The following is a 23,533-nucleotide window of genomic DNA, read 5'->3' as shown; positions in this document are numbered from 1 at the left end:
TCTCATATAAAACATTTATTGTCCAAGTAGAAACTATACCAAACACCAGGAAAGTGCCTTCACAGTGACACTCATACAGATCTGCATATATGGAATTTGCTCGGAAACCAGCCATCGATTTCCAGTGAGCTATGCATGGCAACCATGGCTGCTAACCTTTTCTGATTTTTACTAACATGGGTAAAACTAAGATATAAAACAGTTGTGGGTGAAATCAAAATACATTCTGTTCTCTTTTTTTCCATGTAATGCTAGTGAAGGTGTTTCAGGGCCTAGTACAGGACTGAGGGGACACGGGTGGCACTGTGGGTTAAACCACAGAGCCTAGGACTTGCCGATCAGAAGGTCGGCAGTTCGAATCCCTGCAACAGGGTGAGCTCCCGTTGCTCGGTCCCTGCTCCTGCAAACCTAGAAGTTCGAAAGCACATCAGAGTGCAAGTAGATAAATAGGTACCACTCCGGCGGGAAGGTAAACAGCGTTTCCATGCGCTGCTCTGGTTCGCCAGAAGCGGCTTCGTCATGCTGGCCACATGACCCGGAAGCTGTACACCGGCTCCCTCAGCCAATAAAGTGACATGAGCGCCGCAACCCCAGAGTCGGCCACGACTGGACCTAATGGTCAGGGGTCCCTTTACCTTTACCTTTTACAGGACTGAGGGGAGGGGAAAGGAGCTATATAACTCTTTCCTTCCAGCTGCAAATCCTTCTCTGGGCTGCTTTCATCCTTAAAAGGAAAACATGCAGATCCCTATATCATACTGTTTGTGTATGTGGGTGTAGAGAGCAAGAGGGGCAGGGGATATTGGGCAATTTAAATTCTAAGTGAAACAGCTTCCACTGACCATTGTCTTAGGGGTCATCCACACTCACCTTTTGCCCCATGCTTTCCCAGGCACAGGACCATTCCTGGTCCATGTCTGAGCTCTTTGTTTTCCTCTACCACTTTCCCCAGGAAGACTTTAGCACTGAATCGGAACAAATGGCAATTTGCCACTTGCTCTGATTCAGTGGTAAAGAGTGGGATTTTGTGGGGAAAGCACTGGGGGGGGGGGGAGCGCTTGAGCACAGAGCTTTAAAGCGCAGAGCTGTGCCTAGAAAACACAGCACAAAAGCAAAGTCTGGATGAGCCCTTAGTAAAGCTTAAATGCACTGCCATGCCAGTTATATCCTCCTATGTTTCTATTTTCTTTTTCTTTTTTGGGAAGTCAAACACAGTTTGGGGATAAAGTGACAAAGACTTTTAAATTCGCGGACATCTGGAGCACAACTCCCTTCAATCTCACACAACAAGATGTGTCATGTTCATACACAGAAAACAAGTCAAGACTGCAAACAGGGAAATACCCAGAGTTTGCTTCATTATTGCTACCAGTGATTTCAAAATATGTCAATATCAGTGCACTTGATGTACTACTACTGTATGCGAAGTCAGGACTCCAGGAGAGCAACAGCAAAACATTACATTACAGAACACACTTGTACTCTTCAACTTTAAAACTCAGGAGCTTCTTAAAGTAAATTGCAGAAATTGGATCGGACGTTCCTGATCCGCGGCGCCGCTGCTGCTGGCTTGCTTCTGCCTTGTGTAAGATGATAAGGATCTTTGCTTGACTGCTGGTCACCATGGAGACTTACATTGGTCTCTGAATCACGAGGTTTGCCTGCAAAGACATGTTCCTTCCATGAGAGCTCTTAAAGATGGCAGGCCCTGTCTTAATAATAGCATCAAGCCTGAGTCTAACATGATCTTGAAAATCTGGGGTCATTTTAAAGCCTGAGAATGGAGAGAACTGTGATGAGAAGCTCTGTTTTCAGTGCCAAGTGCTATGTGCTACATCAGGGATACCCAATGCAGTGCCCTCCAGATGTTATTGGACTCCAACTCCCATCACCCCCAGCCAGCATGATGGGAGTTGTAGTGCGACAACATCTAGTGGGCACCATGTTGGCTATCTCAGTGTTATGTTGAAGGAATCCTCTCCCAACACCCCTCTACACTCCACTCTGTGGAGAATAAACCCTTTTTAGGTGTCTTCTTGCCTCATCAATATATATTTGAGTACTACAGGACAAAGATTTTGCTTAGAACACATTGAGAGATTTTCTTAAAAAGCTACTCTGAAACAGCCTCCCATTTCACAGGGGCCACAAGACCTGCTGGATAGAAATACTGATATAAAGTTTGAATGAATCTAATACATGCTATGGCTTTCCAGACCATGTATTCTTGACAAAAGAAAAGACATTTGCACCATAGTTCAATCATTTTATACTGCATGCATTTTCTAACACAGAGCTTCATCTCTCTAGTAACATGAGAATGTACATCAAACCCAAAGCTAAAACAAGCAAAAGCCAGGCTGCTTGCCTTGAAATATCTCCGGAAGCTATAGGTTAGTTTGTGGGTTGGACTGTTTTCCTTCTTCCCAAATGAATACCTACCCTTCCTATGCCTCTACTCAGCCACTAACTTGAATGTGCTGTGATTTGAGAGCCAGTAGCGTGAATGCAAACTGGTGCATCATATGATGTCAGTATCATAGAATCATAGAGTTATTTATCAACATCAAGTTATTTCGTAGTGCAGGGCAACAAGGCAAACATGACTGCTGTGTCTCCCATCAAAGGTTGAAGTTATTGGAATCCTGGCAGGACTGTCCCTGGGTGGGTGGGGGCAAGGCAAGCCATCACACTGTGCCCCCCACGTTGCTGCCCTCTTCCCTCTGCCACCCATCCTACTCTTGATGGTGAAGGTGGTGGCAGGGTGCCCCTCCATGCCCCAGATTACATTCTTTCTGTTGTCATTCTCTGTCTCCACCTCTTCCCTCCCTGCCTTCCTGTGAGGAGACCCATTGGGTGGGTGGGAGGCGGCTTGGCGGGGCTGGGCAGGCAGCTTGGCTGCTGGCCTTGGTCACTGCTACCAAGGATAGAGCCCCTCAGGACCATTGCCCCACCCCAGAGGTGGGGTGTATCATAGCCCCATTCCCACAAACCCTAACTTCTGCCTGACTTCTTAATACAGTGGTACCTCAGGTTAAGAACTTAATTCGTTCTGGAGGTCCATTCTTAACCTGAAACTGTTCTTAACCTGAAGCACCGCTTTCTCTAATGGAGCCTCCCGCTACTGCTGCACCGCCACTGTGCGATTTCTGTTCTCATCCTGAAGCAAAGTTCTTAACCCGAGGTACTATTTCTGGGTTAGCGGAGTCTGTAACCTGAAGCGTCCATAACCTGAAGCGTATGTAACCTGAAGCGTATGTAACCCGAGGTACCACTGTACCTGCTAAGTCCTTTGCTCTTGATTCAGTTCTTCCTTTGACACTGGTGTGTGCTTCTATGGGGCTATCTGCATATTTCATTGCTATGATAGGAAGCGATATCTCATCTGAATCTGAAAAGGAATAGAAATAGGTACGTGTCATTTATTTTTTACAGCTGGGTCCTGCATCAAAATATTGCAGTATGGCTTCTCCTGTTAACTTTTCCAGTAAGTCAGCCATGTCCTCCAACACAATACTCCATGTTGTTTTGCCTTCCACCTGGTTTTCTGTTCCCCACCCCTCAAACTTCAGTCAGCTTTCCATGGTTAGCTTGCTCACTTCCCTTGGAGTCCCTTGTTTCCCAATATAAAAAATATATATTTTATGCTTCTGTTAACTTTGGAGTTCCCTCAAGCCTGCTGATCTCTCTCTTCCTCCCCCTCTCTCTCTCTCAAATATATTTTTATTAAGATTTCTTAGTTTACAAAAATACCTGCAATGTCTCTTTTTTCAAGCTGCATTTTCTACAGATCAGTTTCATTTGTTGTGAGACATTAGCGTTACATTAGGAAGAAAAGGGGCGAAGAGGTGGAGGGAGGAATGGTGAGTGGGGTGGGGTGGAGTGGCCATGCTTCTATTCTTCTACTTAGTGTATGTGTGGGGTTTTGTGTCAGCATCACATGTGGGTTCTCTTACTATTTGCTTGTTGTATTTCCTTGGTAGTGAGAGATGTTGGGGGTGGCCTAGGGTGTGATTGGTTGTCTTTGGCTGGCTGTAGTGAGATTTGTTTGAGTGGTGTTTGTGTGTGTGTGTGTGTGTGTGTGTGTGTGCGCATGTGTTGATTGCTATGATTGCAGATTGATTCCTGTGCTGTGGGCGGATTCTTGTTGTTATCTTGTTGGGCTGTGTATGTGATAAAGTGCATGATGGGTGATGTCCTGCTGACAACATAAGCAAGGGCACTCATGGCCTGAGCATCAGAAACAGCAAAATGATGAAATAAAAAGGAGTCCATTTGTTCTCCTTCCTCTACCTTGTGGACATGTGCTTTGGAATGCTTCAGCGCTGCACTCGAGAGACAGTTGAGCAGATTCATGGCTGGGAACAGGATTCCTCGGTGGTCTTCCCATGACCTCATCCTCAGTTGCCATTGTATTCTGGACCAGGAAGTAAGTGTGCATTTTCCCTTTGCCCTTTACATCAATTTCTCCCCTTTCCGTCATTTCAAAATTCTTGTCCTTTAGGCACCTGAAACATAAATAAAGCAGCACATCTAAGCAGTGGGTTATGAAAATGGCACAATGACAATAATTATATCAGCCTCTAATGTGGAAAGTTCAACATGGCTTAGGTTCTGTTGAAAGACCTGGAATGGTGACACAATGGTAATTTAACTAGCAGAAGCCTATAAAAGAACATGCATTGAAATGCTTGCCTTCCAGAATGACTCATGGCTATAGAATGATGGCTCTGAACTCACAGGCCAACACCTTCAAGCACAGGCTCTGCACCTGCCTGAAAGATTAGTGATGTTATGACAGTGTCCTGAATGGCATGAACAGTGCCTGCCCTTTTGTCACCACTTAGCAATATCACTGTTCTTATACAATGATGCTTATGTCCCAGTGTTCAGTGCAAATTGGTGGGGCCCATTCAGGTAGGATGCTATAAATAAATACTAGAATCTAAAAAAACCCACTCATTCAGAATTAATTAAAGTCAATGGCTATTTTCTTTAAAATGCAGAAAACGCAAAGGGAAACATGCATTTTATTACAGTAATTCATCCCTTCACAGAAGCAAGGATTCTTATAAGGCTCCTTGTCTGCATTAATGCCTTTCTCCACATTGTTCTCTTGTAACATGCATTTAAAGTACATCTCCGCCAGGGCAGACAAACAAGACATTCCATGTCACCACCCAAATTACTGCACTAAAAACGATCCCACTGCAATTTTCAGCAAAACAAGGATCTCACATTAACCCTAAGGGATCTTGAGTGAGGAAGGTTGAATCTACACCCAGAATCTAAGGATTCTTTTTGGATGATGTTGATATAGCTAGGTCACCATCATCTGTGAACAAACCATTTTAGGAACTTCTGTGCTCTAAATCGTGCCATCATCTATCTTGTATTTTCAAAACCACAACCACAAAAATCACCATTCCCCAGTAAAGTAGAGCTCAACAGCCAAAATGTAAATGACATGTATTTTTGTAGGAAGGGAACATTTGGTAATTAACTCCACTAATTTGGGAACAAATCTAAATACTTTTAAAGTAGCTCCAATAAGAAAGCAGACACTATCCTATCACAAGGTAGGTGCTCCCCAGCAGCTGATATTCAGAGACATATTGTCTTTGATACAGGAGGCAATCTATCCCTTATGAATAGTAGCCATTAACAGCCCTATGCTAAGTCAAGAGTTCAGCGCAAAGCACTATTAATGGATTGTCTCAGAGCGTACTCACTGATGAACGCTGGCACTCAGGTGAATTTTGCTTGGTACCCCATGGCTCTCCATCCGGGATGCTATATTCACTGTGTCTCCAAACAAGCAATAACGTGGCATTTTTTCTCCAACAACTCCAGCAAGGACAGGCCCTGTGTGGATCCCAACTCTGATCTGAGCAAGAGTTTTTTGGGGAAAAGATCACTTCCACAACAGGTTTTGTTTCAAGCACAATCTATCCATAAGTTCTAAAACACAAACTAAACAGTCACAAGCCATAATCCACAGTTCCCTATGATGAACTCTGTTTAATAATAATAATAATAATAATAATAATAATAATAATAATAATAATAAATTTATATACTGCTTACATGCCAAAATGGCTTCTAAGCACTCTTGAACCCAGGCCATTGTAATTCTTCATAAAAATTGATACAATTCATAAGCATTGTGGTGCAGGGTGGGAAGCAAATCTATCAGGCTGTTCTTTCTGAGAGACAGAAACTGAAGCTCTAGCCCTGAATTCAGAGGTCTGAAAATAAGTGCAAGGATCACACTTGCAAGGACATTACTACAGCTGACACAGGAGGACACAATCTACCAGGAAGGTCTTGCTCAACATCCCCAACCCTTTGAAAGAAAATGGAGTTATCGAGTACATAAAATGGGAATTTCTATAACAGGAATGGGGGAATCGCAGGCCTGGGGGCTGAATGGGGTCCTCCAGGCCTCAGGACCAATCCTGCAGAGACATTTGTGTGTGCTCATGGTCTCATGTCCTTCTAGCCCTTGTATCTCACAAATGAAAACAGAACCTTTAGCCATATATCCCCCAGTCCAAATCTCTCTGTGCAGAGACTTGCCCTCCTGCATGATCAGGGATCCCTGTTGTGTTAATGCACAAGCCAGCTCCACACACTCATCCCTTTGCATGCACAAAGCTTTCTGTTCCCTTGAACTGAATTATGGTACCCTTGCTGGGTTCAGAGCTCTGTGTGCACATTAAATACCTTGCAATTGAAAAGAACTGATGGCGTTTGGGACGTTGGTCTTTAGTCATCCCAGTGAACTTGTCAAGCCAACCAACGGGATCTTTTACATACTGGCTTTTTATTATGACAGCCTAGAAGCCTACAATTTACTGCACATGACGCACAAATCAAGTCTGAGATTGCTGATCATTATGGCCCTACATTGCGTCATCTCCATTTGCAAATAGTAAGCAGATGATGTGCATGTGTCTATTAGCTACTCACTTGAATAGGATTCCCAGACACTGGATTCTTTATGTCTTTTGCAGCTATGATCATTCCCAGCGCAAAGTTGGCAACCCGTTCAGCATGTGTGGATACAGGCACAGGAACACCCCCTACTACCATGTAGGCATCTCCTATGGTTTCCACCTTTAAAAAAAGAAGCAGACAGACCCTGCCATGCCAATAGTCTCTGTCTGAGCTCATTATTATTCCAGGGTAAGTGCCTGGAACCCCTGGAACATCGCACCGCTCAGAGATTGGGGTGGCGTGTTAACACTATAAATACTTTTATAAATGAATGAATGAATTATGATATTAGTTAGGACTTGCCTAATTATTTTAAGATCTGGTTTCGGGGAGAGAGGGTTAGTGTGAAATATCATTACCATAGAATTCTCACATTTCTGATATTCAAATTATTTTAACACATAACATTGCTGTTTTGAACGTAATGTTTTTATGTTCTTCAAGAAACTAAAGCATTACAATGCATTCTGTTTGTGATTTTGTGCAGCGTGTGTTTTTTTAAATCACGGCCACCTTCTCTTCTGATACAGCTACTGATAAGCCAGTGCACAGATGCCATGGAATGGACCAGGGCCTCAGAGGAAAACCATCAGGATTCTTGCTCTCTATAACAACACACAGGGTGGCCTCAGAGTCCAAGAATGGTTCCTTACTCCAGGTTTTCCCTAGTAGCTTCTCAGCACAGGATCCTGTTTGTTATATGCACTCCTCATAAATTCTCTCTGGCATCACAGGCTTGCCACAGAGTTTGTAACCTCAGATTTACTGCCCCCCCCCCAGCTATCCCTTTCTTTCACTCATGTTTCTCTCACAGCTGTCTCACCCTGACCTTCTGCTTTCTCTCTACCACTCCTCCCCACACCCCATTCTCCTATTCTCCCACTCTCAATTCATATTCCTTCTAAACAACTTCATGCGGCCAGAGGTCACATTCGCTTTTTATCTCTCCCTTGCTGCTGTGTGCTAGTCAGCATACTTCCGCCTCAACTTCCTTTGTGCATTTTGCTGCTGCTACTTGCATCCCACCTGATGTCTTTCAACAGACTGCAGTGGGCATGTGACAGCCTTGCCCACATTGTCATCGCAAAGACATTTCCACCCCCACCCCCACATTAAGGGTAAGCAGACGGAGAAGATGCACACACTTTAGACAGGATTCAGGCAGAGCAAAGCAAAAGGAATGGGGGCATCAGAGCCCAGGTATCGGGAATAAGACAGGAGAATTTTACCCATCTCTTTTCTCCTTTCTTTTATAGGGGCTGCTGGGAAGGTGGAGCCAAAGAGAGCAGGGAATTACAAGGTACCAAGTGGGGGGGAGGAGGAAGAGAAGGAGAGAGAAATGGTCCTTGGCATCTTTCCCCCTAAACATCACTTTCATGAAATTGTGGCTGGACATTTGTCACTGACCTTGTAGACATCATGCACTGTGGTCAACCTGTCAAATCGCAGATACATCACATTTAGCAGGAGGACAATCTGAATAGGTTCGCACTGGGCACAAATGTTGGTGAAAGTTACAACATCGCTGAATAATATGGTGCACTCTTTAAACTCTCCTGCAAGCCCAAAAGGACAAAGGTTAGGAGTGAGGATAGTTTTGTGAATAAATGTGGTCAAGACTTGTACCTATACTCAAGTTATTCATTCATTCCTAGATATCTAGATCTTGTAATTTAAAAAAAGTTATAATAATAATAATAATAATAATAATAATAATAATAATAATAATAATATAATTTATTATTTATACCCTGCCCATCTGGCTGGGCTTCCCCAGCCACTCTGGGTGGCTTCCAACAAAATATTAAAATACAGTAATGCACCAAACATTAAAAGCTTCCCTAAACAGGGCTGCCTTCTTCTAAAAGTCTGGTAGTTGTTGTTCTCTTTGACATCTGGTGGGAGGGTTTCCACAGGGCAGGTGCCACTACCGAGAAGGCCCTCTGCCTGGTTCCCTGTAACTTGGCTTTTCGCAGTGAGGGAACCGCCAGAAGGCCCTTGGTGGTTACATAGCTAAAATTCATGCAACTGCACAGCAAAAGATCCTAACAGCCAACTATAAAATTATATATGCATACATACATATATACATGCATGATATAGCCTGAGGATGGGGAACCTCTGGCCCTCCAAAAGTTGTTGAACTCCATCTCTCACATTAGCCCCAGCCAGCATGGCCAATGGTTTGGGATGTTGAGAGTTGTAGTCCAACAGAACTTGGAGAGTCACGGATTCTCCACCCTGATCTAAGCCAAGAGTGATTCAGTCCCTTTTGTTATAAGAGTTAAGCACATGCTTAACTCTCCATCCATATAAAAACAAGAAGAGCATTGCTAGATCATATCAAAAGTTCATCTAGTCCAGCATTTAGTTTCACAATGGAGAACCAGATGCTTCTACAAGCTTCCAAAGCAAGACCTGGTGAGAACAGCCCTCCCTTGTTCTTTCTCCCCAGCATCTGATATTTAGAAGTATGTTCCCTCTAAACAATGGAGGTGCTCTGGGGAACACCGATGAACTACCTTCTTCCCTGACTATTAGCCATACTGGCTGGGTGGGAGATTGGAGCTGAAGTTCAACAAATTTGTGAAGGACCAGACGTTTCCAATCCTTGGCATTAAAATGAATGGCTAATGGCAACAGTAGATTAAGGGGGAAAGGGAGCCTGGACCAATTTTTCTCTGAAGTTCCTCGTTTTGGTCTTCCTTACAAGTTAAGCACCTGCACATTGGCCCCAAATGTTTTATCTGCCTCGCACTCATTCACCTGCCTCGACTCGTTTCCCTTCTTTGAGCTGGTTGGCCACATGCTTTGGGAGCATGGCGTAGAGAAGGGCTTCCGTCTTTTTCTTCTCCTCCTCAAGATGCTTTGACAGAATCCGCAGCTCCTCTTTCTTCCTCTCTAGCTGATTGGACAGCTCCATCTCAGCCAGCCGCTGCTGGTTCAGAAGGATCAAATCCCTGGTGACATCGTGGGGGGCAATGTCGGCGATGTGCATGTGCCTCTCTTCCAGCTCATGCAGCGTGCGCAGGAGAGGAGAGCAAAGGTACAGCATGCACTGGGCAGACTCCATCCAAATCATCTGACCTGATTAAAAAAAAATACAGAATCACAGGTACTATTCCTTCATGCCATTCATTCTAGTTATTTAAGTTTTTGGTTGCTGTTCTTTCCCTCTAGATTATATCTGCATTGTTAAACTTCCAACCCTTCACTAGACTTCCACTCCACCCAGTGTCTGGAGGTCCTACACATGAGTAGGAGTCTAGCAGAGACACATGCCCGACTGGCATGTTATCTTCCCCCTGGTCTGTCAGGAGATTCAAAATCTTTCTCCAGTTCAAACATCACATTCAATACCTCAGAGGCATCAGCACACTTCAGGATCAGCAAAGTATAGGCAATCAGCGTTCAGACTCAGTAGCGCAGCTTTTTGGCTAAACTATGTTTATTAACATATATATACTTGTATATATTGTAACTCAGCTCCTTCCTCTTCAGCATCATACAGCAAAGAGAGAACAAAGGACAAAAGTCCTACATCATGGAAACACAGTAATAAAAACATCCTGTCTCCGTCACTTCCCACAATGTGGAATGAAAACATACACCATCATGTGATAAAACCAATCCCATGACTGCAACACGGGAAAAGAATCCTAACACCCAGAACATATAAAAAGTTGTCTCAATTATTACAATGAAGACACAATTTCAGAATTCAAGGAGGGAGGAGAGGGTTAGGGAATAGATTTGGGGGGAGGGTGCTCCCATATTTGCTACTGTCCAGGCGACAGGCAGTGGGGAATAACAGTGGGTGGGGAGTGGGTGTCCCACCCCTCAGAACCTGGCCTGAAGCAAGTGCCTTAACACCCTTCAAGGGTTGGCCAGCCCTGCAGCCAGCTCTTCATCCAGTCACCTTAATCATGCCTGACCCCGATGTTTATGGAGACAATGAGTTACCTCTCAGTTCTAACATAGGACGCTGCTTCCAAGATTCTGGCATCATCTCCCTCTTGGTCCGGAAAACAAATTGGCTGTTGATAAATTTCTGGACACTGGAGATGGTGAATTTCACTTCAGGACGTACGATACTGAAGTATTGGTTGAGGCGGATGCCCAGTGTCTGAAGGCCTGGCACGATCTTTTGAATGCTGACTCCGGCTTGCTTCACTCTAAGCTTAAAAGATAGAATCACAACTCTTTAGCGTCAACCCCCCTCAAAATTGTCTTGCAATCCTACCTCTGGAGTAAGTACGGGAGCAGCCAGCATGGAATGGTAGCGCCACAGAGCCAATCACCTACTAGCATTATCACTAGGTTGATAGGGCAGTGGCAAGGTTGGGGATGCAACTCCCATCGTCTGTGATCATTGGCCAGGCTTGCTGGAGCTGGTAGGAATTGGAGTCCAACAACATCCAGAGGGCCAAAGGTCCCCCTTCCCAAAGGTAAGGAAACATGAGACGGAAACAACCCCTTGCTGCTGCTCCAACCATCCTCCATGAGTTGGAGAGTTATCTTCTGAAGTGAGGGGGCCTCTTGTACACATGAAAGCTTTGCTGTACATTTTAGAACCCTGAATGCATGCAGGGAAGGGACAGAAGGCTTCCTGCTTTAGAAGATTGGCCTACCATTGATGGAACACCATCAGAAGAGTGACAGGGGGCAGAGGCAGCACACTCACCCTCACAGCCCCCATCCCATGCCTCTCTACTTAAAGGCTGGAGTGGATTTTGCATTGTCTCACATAACAGTGTTACTGGGACCATGCTGGAATAATGGTGAAAAGTAGGCTATAAGACGATGCTTGATTGCCGTCTGGGCAATTTTCAGCAGCTAACTACTGGAAGGGTAGTTATTAATCCCAGTATTAATATATTATGAAACAGAATGTCTCAGGTTAACTTATCATGAGAACAAGCTTCTAGGTCAACAGTAGGCAGTAGCAGTAAACAATTTATTACATTAGGTGATTGAATCTGTAATCCTATGCCTACTTGTCTTGGAACGAGTCCCACTGAACTCACTGTGATTTTATTCTAAATTGCTATGCAGAAGATTGTGTTGTAAAATGGCTATGTAGGGAAATGAGTTTGACTCACCTCTTCATCAAATACAATGTGGAAAGGAAGCCCATTGCAAAATGTCTTCGGATCTACGCAGAGGGTCTTAGGATAGACAGGATCAAATCCTTTCAGAAGTCGTCCTGCAATATGGGGGGTGAGGTGATAATTTCAATCCTATCATAATTCCCTGGTAGAATCAGTACCATTATTCAGTAGCATGATTCTGCAAGATAATTTAATTCTCATTCATAAATAAATTCATTTCCCTCCGTCTTCCTCCAAGAATTCCAGAATAATGTACCTGGGGACTTTCCATGTACAGTGGTACCTCGGCTTAAGTGCTTAATTCGTTCTGGAGGTCCATTCTTAACCTGAAACTGTTCTTAACCTGAGGTACCACTTTAGCTAATGGGGCCTCCCGCTGCCGCTGCACTGCCACTGCACAATTTCTGTTCTCATCCTGAAGCAAAGTTCTTAACCCGAGGTACTATTTCTGGGTTAGCGGAGTCTGTAACCTGAAGCGTATGTAACCCGAGGTACCACTGTATATGAATATGATGTGATTGGAAGAACAGGCTGAAGAGGTTTCCACTATAAATTAGAACCTGGAAAGGGTTTTCAAAATAAAAATTTATGACATGTAAACACAAGCATTATCTTGTGTTTTTCCTTAATACAATGTGGTCATTTTTACTGGGATTCCACCATGGTGTAGTGGTTAGAGTGTTGGAGGGCTAGGACCTTGGAGAACAGAATTCAAATCCCAACACGGACATGGAGCTCATTCATCATCTGTCAGCCTAACGCACCGCACAAGATTGTTATCAGGGTAAAATGAAGAAGGTCCACCACCTTGACCTCCTTGGAAGAAAGATGGGATAGAAATTAATAATATTTAATGAAAAAAGCTGGGTTTTAAATGCCATATGGAAAGCATTAATGAATGATGCCAAATGCTTTTTTGAAAGTTACACTTTTACCTTTTCCTATTGTCACAATTCCTTTAATTGTTTCCCAGTGACTTTTCTTGAAAGGGCATGTCGAAGGGGGGCTGGCTTTATCCCTGTTCTTGTTCATGGCTCTTTCAGTATCCTGTGGAATGAACCCAAAGCAATTGCCAAACTGTTAAAATTTTTAAAGTGAGACGTGTACCAAGGTCTTTGCATCAGCAAAATAATTAATGTAATAATGGAAGGCACAAGCAACTTAAATTTCTTCCTACTCTTGAATTGGAATGCGCTTGGGATATCTTCCAGTATCCTTCACTGTTTCAAACTCTTTGGAGGCAAATATCCAGAGTTTTGAGCACATGCTTGGATTCTGAAAATGAAGTGTCTTATATTGACACCTGTTTTCTTTTTTCAACAATAATAATAGTAGCAATACTAATAGTAATAGTAATTTCAATGATGATGATGTAGAAGAAGACGACAACCTATTACTTTAAAACTGCTTTGATGCTATATATTTTATATATAGGTCTTCCTGTCAATACATACATTACTCCATACAAAAATGAATATCACAGTACCTCTTTATTCAGCTGTTTTTCCACCAGTGTTCCAGAACTTGAACGGAACGGCGAACAGGAAGAGAACTTATTTCGCCTTCTGTATGAAAATACAGGTTTTTGTGTCACAAGAAATACAATGTGTTCCTTTTTCCCTGTTCTTTCTTCTTCTTCTGACTGATTGACTATTTCCATGGAAATTTCAATGTTGAAAAAATCCAAAGCTGCTGCACCAATGATTCCTGAAGAAAAAGAAAAAAATTAGGTGTTATTGGGGATATGCAGTGATTTGTTCTAGACGCCAGTTTGATGCTTGGGAGTTCGAGTCTGATTCATTCTCTTGCCTCCATCCATTCACAAATTGGGAATTTGTTGAATGGCTATAACTTTCTCCTTCTGTTAACAGAAGTGCATGAAATTTGCAGGTATTGTAGCCCATAAAGATTGGATAAAATCTGCTAAATTACAAGTAAATGGGTCCAGGGGCTCAGGTGCTACATACTTTTAAAGTGTTTCTGGAGTGGGAAGGGGGGGGAGGGATTTACTTTCTAGATAAATTTTAAAAAATCCCTCTGATTGCAAACTAGATTTGTCAGTGAGAGCAAAAATCTTCCTCTGCACCTACTCCCTACCAGTGGCATAGCGTGGGGGTGCAGGGGGGCCGGCCGCACCGGGCGCAACATCTGGGGGGGCGCGCTCGCACTCGCAGCTCTCTGCCCCTACCTGGCTCACTCTCTCTCTCTCACTGCATTGCTGGCTGTGCGAATCCGATCCGAGCCGCTGGGTCGCCGCCCACTGTGGAGGGGGTGGGTGCCAGGCGTGCGGTGCGGAGAGAGAGCGAGGGACTATCTGGGGGAGGGACAGTGCAGTGGCCGCCCAGCACAGCACTGAGCGCAGGAGAGAACCACACCAGACCAGACCAGGCAGCAGCAAGAAGAAGCTGGCAGCGGCGGCAGGTTAGGGGTTAGGGGGCGCAAATTACTTGCCTTGCCCCGGGTGCTGACAACCCACGCTACGCCGCTGCTCCCTACTCTGCCTTTTTCTTTCCTTTCCTCCATCACCCCACCCTAAACTAATCCTAAACTTAGAGACATTGCTTTTGCTTTTAGCAGACACTTGTTTGCAGAATTCCCCCCCCCCCCATGTCTGGATCATCCATGTGCCATGAAACACGTCAGGGGTTCCTGCTTCAACACATGCCATCATGTAGAGATCCTGCTTCACTTCAGACAAGCCCAAAATGCCTCCGACACACCTTGCTTCATTTCAGGATTATGCCAGAACAGTTGTTATACAAACTCTGATAGCACAATCCATACCAATCAACCTAGCTGCTGTATTCGGACAAATTATAGTATCCAAGAAGTCTTCGATGGCAGCCCAATAGATGATACAACAATGTAAGTTTATTGTTCTAGCCAAAGGCCATGAAAACCCACAGCAACAGTACCAATAAAAAAATACAGATCATACATCCATTATACCAGCCAACAGCCATGATGTAAAATAAAGGTTACCAGAGACACCAAGAAACTCAAACCCAGATTGATTTCAAATTAAACATCTGAATCACCATAGCAATTTATTAGGGTTGTCATATGTCAGGAATTTCCCAGGTATGTCTGGGATTCAAACAGTGATAGTAGCATCCATGTGGAATATTGAAAAATTGACAAAATGTCCAGGTTTTTGCCAGCAGAACCAGAAAGTGTGTACTTGAGTATCACTCTTTGCCTCTTTGGGGTGAATTTTACATCTTGAAATATGGCAACCGTAAATTTATGACATTTTAACTAAGTCCTTTTCCCTGTTTGTTTGTTTTTCAGTCAGTGCATAGAGGGCCAGTCTTTGTTACAGAGCTATTATTCTCTATATAAATATATAATAAGAATGATGGCAGGAATCAGCACGACATCACAACACTGGGACAATTGCTAGTTTATAGGGAATGGAGGGTTTGGAAGAGGTCTGTAAAGAAAAAAACACAGTGTGCAGGGCATTCAGAAGACATTAATCCAATAGCTGACTATTCCACCTTTCAAAATCCATTCCAGAGGAAACTACATACCTGGGACAATATGGCACAAGCCTCGCCTGTCTGAGTAATAATGCAAATGCATCGACCCATCTTCATTCTTTTCCACCCTAAATGAAGGAGCGTTCATTTCCTGAAAAACACCCAGAGTTCTTAATAATCACGCATCTCATATTTCAGCTCATTTTTCAAGATTGCCCTGAAGCAGAATGGGCAACCTTCCTGGGCACCAAATTAAGCACGTGATTTGGGCTGTGGTGATGGTTCTACCAAATTACAATTACAATTAAACTCACTATTTAACAAATATAGAAAAACAAGTTGTATTTCAAAGTTCTAAGAGGTAGGGGGCATTCCATGAGTTAATGTTACATCTCTCTGGATTCTTCTCCCCCCCCCCAAAAAAAAAAAAAAAACCCTGACTGGACTCAAGCACCTCTGCTCCATATGCAATGGAGAAAGGCAATCAAACAGCAGCTAAATATTTCCAGCCCAAGGTCAATACACCAAACTAATCAGTGAGAGTATGTATAATAATAGACATATCTCATATTATGCTGCTGTGAACATGTGCTGTGTATGTAGAACCACAAAAGTTATTTCCACTTACCTGGTAAGACAGACTTAGGTAGCTGTGCAATGCATCCAGATTCTCTATAAATTCATAGAGGTTCCCTCCCAGAGTCCGCAGCATATGGTCATAACCTGACCGCTTGCAGAATTCAAAGAAATATTCTCCAAACTGCTTCAGGACCATATCGGGGGGAACATCTGGGAAAATAATTGTTTATTAATTAATGTTTTAGGATCAAGAACCCAGTTTAACTAGGGCTATGTATGCAGCGCACATTTAAAGCACATGACTTTCCCGAAAGAACCCCAAGAACTGTAGTTTATCCCTCACAGAGCTACAATTCCCAGCACCCTTAACCAACTACAGTTCCCAGGATTCCTTGGGGAAAGCCTTGTGCTTTATAAGTGCTTTACATGCAGTGGTGGCTGACGCAGACCCTCCAATATTTCTTTAATGAAAATAGGGACATTCCATTCCATAATGATATTATATATACCCCACACATCTTACTGGGTTGCCCCAGCCACTCTGGGCAGCTTCCAACATATATAAAAGAAAACATTAAACATATATATATAAGAAAACATTAAACATTTTTTAAAAAAAATTCCCTATACAGGATTGCCTCCTTCAGATGGCTCGGGGGTCGGATAAGTCCAACATTTCTGCAATGAAAATAGGGACATCCTAAGGAAAAGTGGGATCAAATCAGAAACCAGGATGGTTTCTCTAAATCAGGGACGTCCCTGGAAAATAGGGACACTTGGAGGGTCTGCTGGTGGAGTGGGGCAGACAGGGCTGCATTACTTTCCAAGCCATACGTACCTAGCATTTTGCATGCCTTATCAATCAGCTGCATTGTGATTTCATCTCTGTAAACTTCAAAAGTCAAAAAGGTATCCTGTACTCCAGTTTGGACTCTGTAATAGAAATAAATATTGGCTGGCATTTTAATAACATTTTTAGGGTTCAGTCTCTCATTCAGTCAGCTGGCCTGCCACTACTGACCCTTCTTAGGATCAAGCCATGTGATGAAATTTTGGGCAGTATTCTGGCATATAGTTCCAGAGCTGGCCCAGTCATTAGAGAGGGTGAGGCCATTGCTTCAGGGGGCCAAAGCCCCCGTGCAACACACTCACGGGTGTCCCACCTGCCCGCCACCTCTACCATCGGCAGAGAAGCACCGCTGCCACCAATGCCAATTTTGGGCACAATTGCATCCATTTGGTTGAGATCTCACCCAAAATTGGCCCTGATAGCTGTGCAGCTTCTCTGCCCACAGCAGATGTGAAAACGTGCATGGTGTCAGCAGAACAGTTGGCAGCATCAGTAGAAGGCATGTGGCAGCAGCAGCAGGATAACAGCAGCGCTTACTGTTTTGCTTCAAGCAGTGAAATGAGACATTCTGCCCTGGTATAGCTCTTTCCTGCCATTTTCATGAGGTAATCATAGGGGAACAGAAGCACACATGCACATAAAGGGTAGTGACATGTCCTATGACATCTGCTGTTGTGTCATGCCATGGTCCCTGGTACAAATGCAATTTACTGTGGGATGGCTGTACAATAATAATAACAATAATTTTATTATCTATACACCACCCATCTGGCTGGGTTTCCCCAGAATATTAAAAACACAATAAAACATCAAACATTAAAAACTTCCCTAAACAGGGCTGCCTTCAGATGTCTTCTAAAAATCAGATAGTTGTTTATTTCCTTGACATCTGATGAGAGGATGTTTCACAGGCAGGTGCCACCTCTGAGAAGGCCCTCTGCCTGGTTCCCCGTAATCTCACTTCTTGCAGTGAGGGAACAGCCAGAAGACCCTCGGAGCTGGACCTCAGTATATCTAACAGAAAGCCACAGTTCCATACCACAACAGGTAATGCAATATAAAAGGAATGTTAGAAACCAGGAGAGATGCACTAGCATTATAACCAAGGAAACTAATGCAATAATCCCCAGGTCTCAGCACACCCATAGATAATGCTGAACTTGATGGGCTGGCGGAGTGGCTCAGTATAAGGCAGATTCCTATGCTCCTAAAATGTGGGCCTTGAATAAGCCCATAGCAGTCAAGAGAATATGTCCAGAGGGAGGGAGGGAGAGTATAATGCTTTCAGTTAGAGTTAATAACACTTCCTAAGGATGCCTGCTATAATACTTTCAAAATTTGATGTGGCTTCATTCCAGTATGATGAGTTTTCAGCCGCTGCTCTGTCACAAAAATGTTCACCCAACCACATGCCATTCTGTATCATTTTGCATAACAAATAAAGCAATTAGAGGAGAGTAGCATTATGTGATGAGGCAATCTCTTGCCTTTGTTTCAGTAATTGTTTCAAGTTATCCTCAGAGCAGGGAAATCATTCTCTTGCAATATGGTATTCCTTCTGCTTTCACTTAAATATTATTTGGCTAAAGGCATTTTCTTCAGGGGCGGGGACAAATGCTGAGTCATTATAAGAGTCCTGTGCTTCCAGATGTTAGGCATGTACCTTATGTGCTTTTACTTTCCTTTGGGGGTGCTACAATTTTATAGATTTAATCTAATGGGTAGTCCCTGCATTCAGTCTCTCTGCTCTGAAGGCCGTACATATTGCTATGAGTTGTGGGGGTTAGGTTGCCTTGGCCCTCTTCTAATTCCTGGAATAGCCAGGCTAGCTTTTTGGTAAGGTGGTGAACCATTAAGGGAACAAGGGATGTGGCTTGGTGCCAGAGAACAAATAGGTGGGCCATCTCCCTCAACTGACTGATAATTAGAAAGACAAAGGCAAGAGCTGAGAAATTGAAGCAGGTGGAAGCCTGAGAGAGAGAAAGAGGTGCTTGATTTCTGCTTTTGGGGAAAGCAAAAGCCTCTTGGGGGTGTTAATTGCTTTAAATCTCTCCATTGTGGGCTCAGGTTGTATATATGTGTAAATAAACCATATATCATGAAGACACCACAGTGTCTGCTGTCCCTCACTCTGAAGAAAACATGAACCCTCGGTAAGCACTTGGGACCCTTAGAATCTCAGAGATTGGGGTGGCTCAGAGATTCGGGTGGCATGCAACAATATTCCTTTCCTGACTGAGTAATGTTGTGTCTTTGCAAAATGCTGCCACAGTATCAATTCCTTCCACCCGCCCCAATCCCTTTGCAGATATGGTGCCCTCTCTAGATGATTAGATCTACAACTCCCATCAGCATGGCCACACTAGCTGAGATCGATGAGAGTTGTAGCCCAAAACATCTGGCATGCAGTAGGGTTGGCAAAGGTTGGGGTTGACAATACTGGGATCGACAGACAGACCAAATGATCCACCTCAGTAGGACAAACTCCATATGTTCCTGTTATTCACTGGCCTGATGTCTAAGACTATGGTGTGTTGGTGGGCATATAGAGAAGCACTTGTCAACTTGCACCTTGCAGGACACTTCCTAAGATTTCAAAAGGTGTTTCTGAATTATTATTATTATTATTATTATTATTATTATTATTATTATTATTAGAAATCACAGAGGGAACAAAACAGAAAGTCTATGAATAATTCCTCCAGGTATAAATTACCTTAATTTCTCCCATACTTCTTCACCATATTTTTCAACCACCAAAGACTTCAGGCATGTGTTGATGAAGCCATACTGCAAAAGCAAACGCATGAAAATGGGAAAATAGAATGTTCTCTTTTAAAAAGCCACATTTGCATCACATTGGATGATATTTGCATTTATATTTATTACATGAAACTTTGGCTTGCTTTTACAAAACGAATACGCAATGAATACAGAATCGGCCAGATAAGGAAGTTTACTATTAGTGTCTTCAGGCTTATTATGCTGTAATTCAGAATTTTTAAAATGTACCATAATAGTCTACATAACAGACTTGGATAGATCAGTTGGTAGAGCATGAGACTCTTAATCTCAGGGTTGTGAGTTCAAGTCCCACAATGGGCAAAAGATTCCTGAATTTCAGAGGGTTGGACTAGATGACCCTCGTGGTCCTTTCCAACTCCACCATTCTATGATTCTATGACTGTAGCTGATGGACTCAACACATTGAGGCGACCATGTCAGCCTGACAGTACTGAGCTAGATGGACCAGTTTCCTATGTTCTTGCTATTCAACATCCTTACCGGGCAGAAGCCCAGAAACAGGAGCAAAGGAAACCAACACACCATTCCCTTAAAAGTCAGGGAGGAATTTGCCATTTTCCTGATTCAGGGGCACACACTCTCTGCATAGCTTTCTCTGCATGTCTGTGTCCCTCTTTGGTACTATTACAAAGCACATGAGAAAAACTCTCCTTTAGATGTCCAGTAATAGTCGTGCAGATTAGTAATTCAGATGGTGCTCAACCCCAGAAGAAGTGCCTGATCAAAATGACCTACTTGGGTCAGTACAATTAAGGTGAGCTCTTGCCCACCCACTCCTCTTAGTTTTCTCTTCCCCCATTCAGTGATAAGCACTGTTCTTCTGGACGCCCTCTGAGCTCCTTTAAAAAACGAATGTTCTACACAATCCCCACCCTCTACAAGTTTGCTGCACAGGGAGCCTTTCTCTCTTGCCTGCTTCTGCGTGCCTCCCGGATCCATAAATAGGAGAAGGCATCAAACGCTCTGAGGTGTGAAGCAGAATTGAATCAGCCCCGAATCCCACTGTGTTCAACGGAGCTTAGAGATAAGCGCGTCTTGAAAGGGTGGCGGCCTTAGTAACCACAGCGCCTCTCTGCCCAGCGGCGCTGATGCGTCCCCAAGCCGCTAACTAGATTGCCAAAACCAAGCACTGTCCTAGCGCACCACAACAAATCCTCTCTCCGTATTTCTAAGCCACTCCAGCTTTGGCAGAAGCGGGGAGCAAAAGGGGCAACTGGGCTTGTCAGTTTTTTTATTTAAAAAAATGAGAATGTGCATAATACTCTTTTCTTGACTTTTACTGGGCGCGAGCAGACGCTTGTGCGCTTTGGGATACGGTATTTTATTTACTACCTCCTGAATCCAGACCGACGTGCGGCCAGACGCCCCCTATTGACATCAGCCACAGTTCCTCGGACTTCATTGGAGATTACGTCGGCCACTGACGCGAGGAGGGAGGGGACAGCTACAGGTTGCCACTCCAGAATCTATTGATGCTGGTCCTCCAGCCACTTGACTGACGGGCGTCGAGTGGACGTGGTCGCCTCTGCTCGTGGCGCTGGCTCCTACCAAGACCTTAGCATGGTCCTCAGCTCCCTTGCTCCAACGTTACTAGGGCGGCTCCGGAGCAAAGTAGTTGAGGATCCCTTGCTTTTCTTTCTCTCCGGGAAAAGCAAAACAGAGCTAAACTGGCAACAACGCCCCCCCCCTCCCAACTTCCCTCCCCGCCGCCCACTGCTCAGAGGCTTTTTCTAAAATCGATTTGACACAAAGTCATCGGCATCTCCTCCGGATCCCGGATCCCTCTGTTAACTTTCAAAACAAAAACCACCCGTGGAAGCTCGTTGGGGGTCGGTGGGGGAGACAAACAGTCGCTACTCACCATTCTGGCGCATGACTCAAGCGATAGAATCGTGCAACATTGCTTTATTCCCGTCGCTCAGGGTGATCCTTCTGGCTCTCTGCTCCTTCCCCGGAGACGCCACGTTAGTTCGGGGACCCTGGCCAGCTCCTTTCCGCGGGCGGAGAGCTAGGATGTCGTGACACCGTGGAAGGAACCAGCCTCTCCTCGAGGGCTCGGAAATCTGAGCTGCGAGCCTGCAGCCCCCATGCTCACTCCCCACCCACCCCCTTCTCCGGAGCCTCACAACGGGCTTGTGGCTCTGTCCTTTCTTCCGCTGCAAGGTTACGATCGGCCTGCCACGAAGTCACCTTTGACTGCCTAGGATCTGAGCCTCCCCGTCACGAAAACAGCGCCTCTTTCTGCGCGCTGCATGACTGCAGCGCCTCCATCTCTAAGTGCCGGAGCGCAGCCTTGCCTTGCCTGTGAGTCGTTGCTTCTGCCCGGAACTGGAGGCGCTGTCCAGGGGTCTCTGGTGCTGAAATGGCGAGCCACAAGAGCCGCGAAGAGGCTGATTGGCGCCTTCAAGCCTGCGGGCTGTTTTAGATTACATTTCACGCATCTGATGGAACCGGCTGTGGTCTAGGGAAGGTACGCCACAATGAATTCGTCAGTCTTTAAGGTGCCAGAAACTGAAGACGGGCCATAGGTCTGGAACAGAGCACATGTTTAGCATGCAAAAAGGTCTCAGGTTCAATCCCTTGTGTCTCCATGTGGGGCTGGGTCAGTGTGGGCGATACTGAGCTAGATTGTTTACTTATTAAATCGATATGCAGCCCTTCCTCCCAAAGCAGTTCAGGGCAGCAAACACACAAAGGATTTCCAGTGCAGATGCAGACCGAGAAAGATCTCTGCTTTGAAAGGCTTGTTGGAAGATGAAAGTCTTCAGTAGGCACCAAAAAGACAACAGAAATGGCACCTGTGGTCTGGCTTGGTATAAAGCAGCTTCCTATGTTCCCAAGACACTTTCTGGTTTTTGCTGCGACAGAATTCGTGCTGAAGGGTGGCTCTGCCATGTTGGATAAATAGTAGCACATTTTCCCACAGGGGCTGAGTCCCCCATGAACCTCAGAAATGCTCTTCAGTGGTCATTTTGGAGTGCTTTCAATAAGCTGGGGGAAATGGGAGGGCTGATTATCCTCCTCCCTAATCTAGATGCATTTGCAAAGAGACTTCACCATGAAAATGTGCAAAACCTCTGCGCATTTTGTTTTTGTCATGAGATTTCAGTGGTCTCAAAGGAATGTATGCATGTGGAACTAGACTGTCCCAACAGCAGAAAGTAAACAACAACAACAAAAGCCAAACCTGCTGAGTTATTTATTGTACTTTTCTGCTGTGATAATAGGACCCAAGTCTTCTCAGATCCAGACACTAAGCAGATCTGTATCTGTTTAGCTTCAGGCAAGGTTGCATCATGGTCCTTCAGACTTTGCCAACAAACCCCAGGAAAAAATAATTCACAGATAAACATCAATGGCTCCTGCTCTACCTCCACTGTCAGAGTTAGGATGCCTCTGCATCCCAGTTGCTGGGAATTGCAGATGGACAGAGTGCTATTTGGCTCCAGCTAACATGCTTCACCCAGGCATCTGACTGGCCAGTGTGACTGGCCCAGATGGGACATTGGTCAGATCCAGCACCCTTGCCTTATGTTCTTAGGTAAGAATCACAATGATTCTCATGGTTCAAAATTGCTGTAAAGAAGAAGAGGAGTTTGGATTTGATATCCTGCCTTTCACTCCCTTTAAGGAGTCTCAAAGCGGCTAACATTCTCCTTTCCCTTCCTCCCCCACAACAAACACTCTGTGAGGTGAGTGGGGCTGAG

General features: G+C 44.4%; 1 protein-coding gene across 1 annotated transcript; it reads right to left on the bottom strand.

Annotated features, from left to right (window-relative positions):
• LOC310708259 (guanylate cyclase soluble subunit beta-2-like) lies at positions 1–22,570 on the bottom strand. The gene is made up of 16 exons (XM_083506403.1): positions 21,688–22,570; positions 19,738–19,811; positions 17,010–17,104; positions 16,221–16,381; positions 15,644–15,743; positions 13,597–13,817; positions 13,046–13,157; positions 12,102–12,205; positions 10,963–11,179; positions 9,766–10,086; positions 8,407–8,555; positions 6,973–7,119; positions 5,733–5,887; positions 4,294–4,508; positions 3,281–3,391; positions 1–1,661 (listed from the first exon to the last, which is right to left on the bottom strand). The coding sequence occupies exons 1-16, from the start codon at positions 21,688–21,690 to the stop codon at positions 1,510–1,512; spliced, it is 2,337 nt and encodes a 778-aa protein (XP_083362529.1). The 5' UTR covers positions 21,691–22,570; the 3' UTR covers positions 1–1,509.
• Between the last annotated feature and the right edge of the window lie 963 nt (positions 22,571–23,533).

The sequence above is a fragment of the Podarcis liolepis genome, assembly GCF_965112155.1.
Source record: "Podarcis liolepis genome assembly, chromosome: 5".
Lineage (NCBI taxonomy): Eukaryota > Metazoa > Chordata > Lepidosauria > Squamata > Lacertidae > Podarcis > Podarcis liolepis.
This window is presented reverse-complemented; position numbering and strand designations above follow the sequence as displayed.

Bases quoted from the DNA above. Each gene is read 5' to 3' on its own strand.
- LOC310708259 (XM_083506403.1), bottom strand. The intron at 15,744-16,220 runs GTAAGTGGAAAT...GGTGTTTTTCAG, and splicing joins ACCTAAGTCTGTCTTACCAG to GAAATGAACGCTCCTTCATT. The intron at 12,206-13,045 runs GTAAAAGTGTAA...CCCATATTGCAG, and splicing joins AATTGTGACAATAGGAAAAG to GACGACTTCTGAAAGGATTT.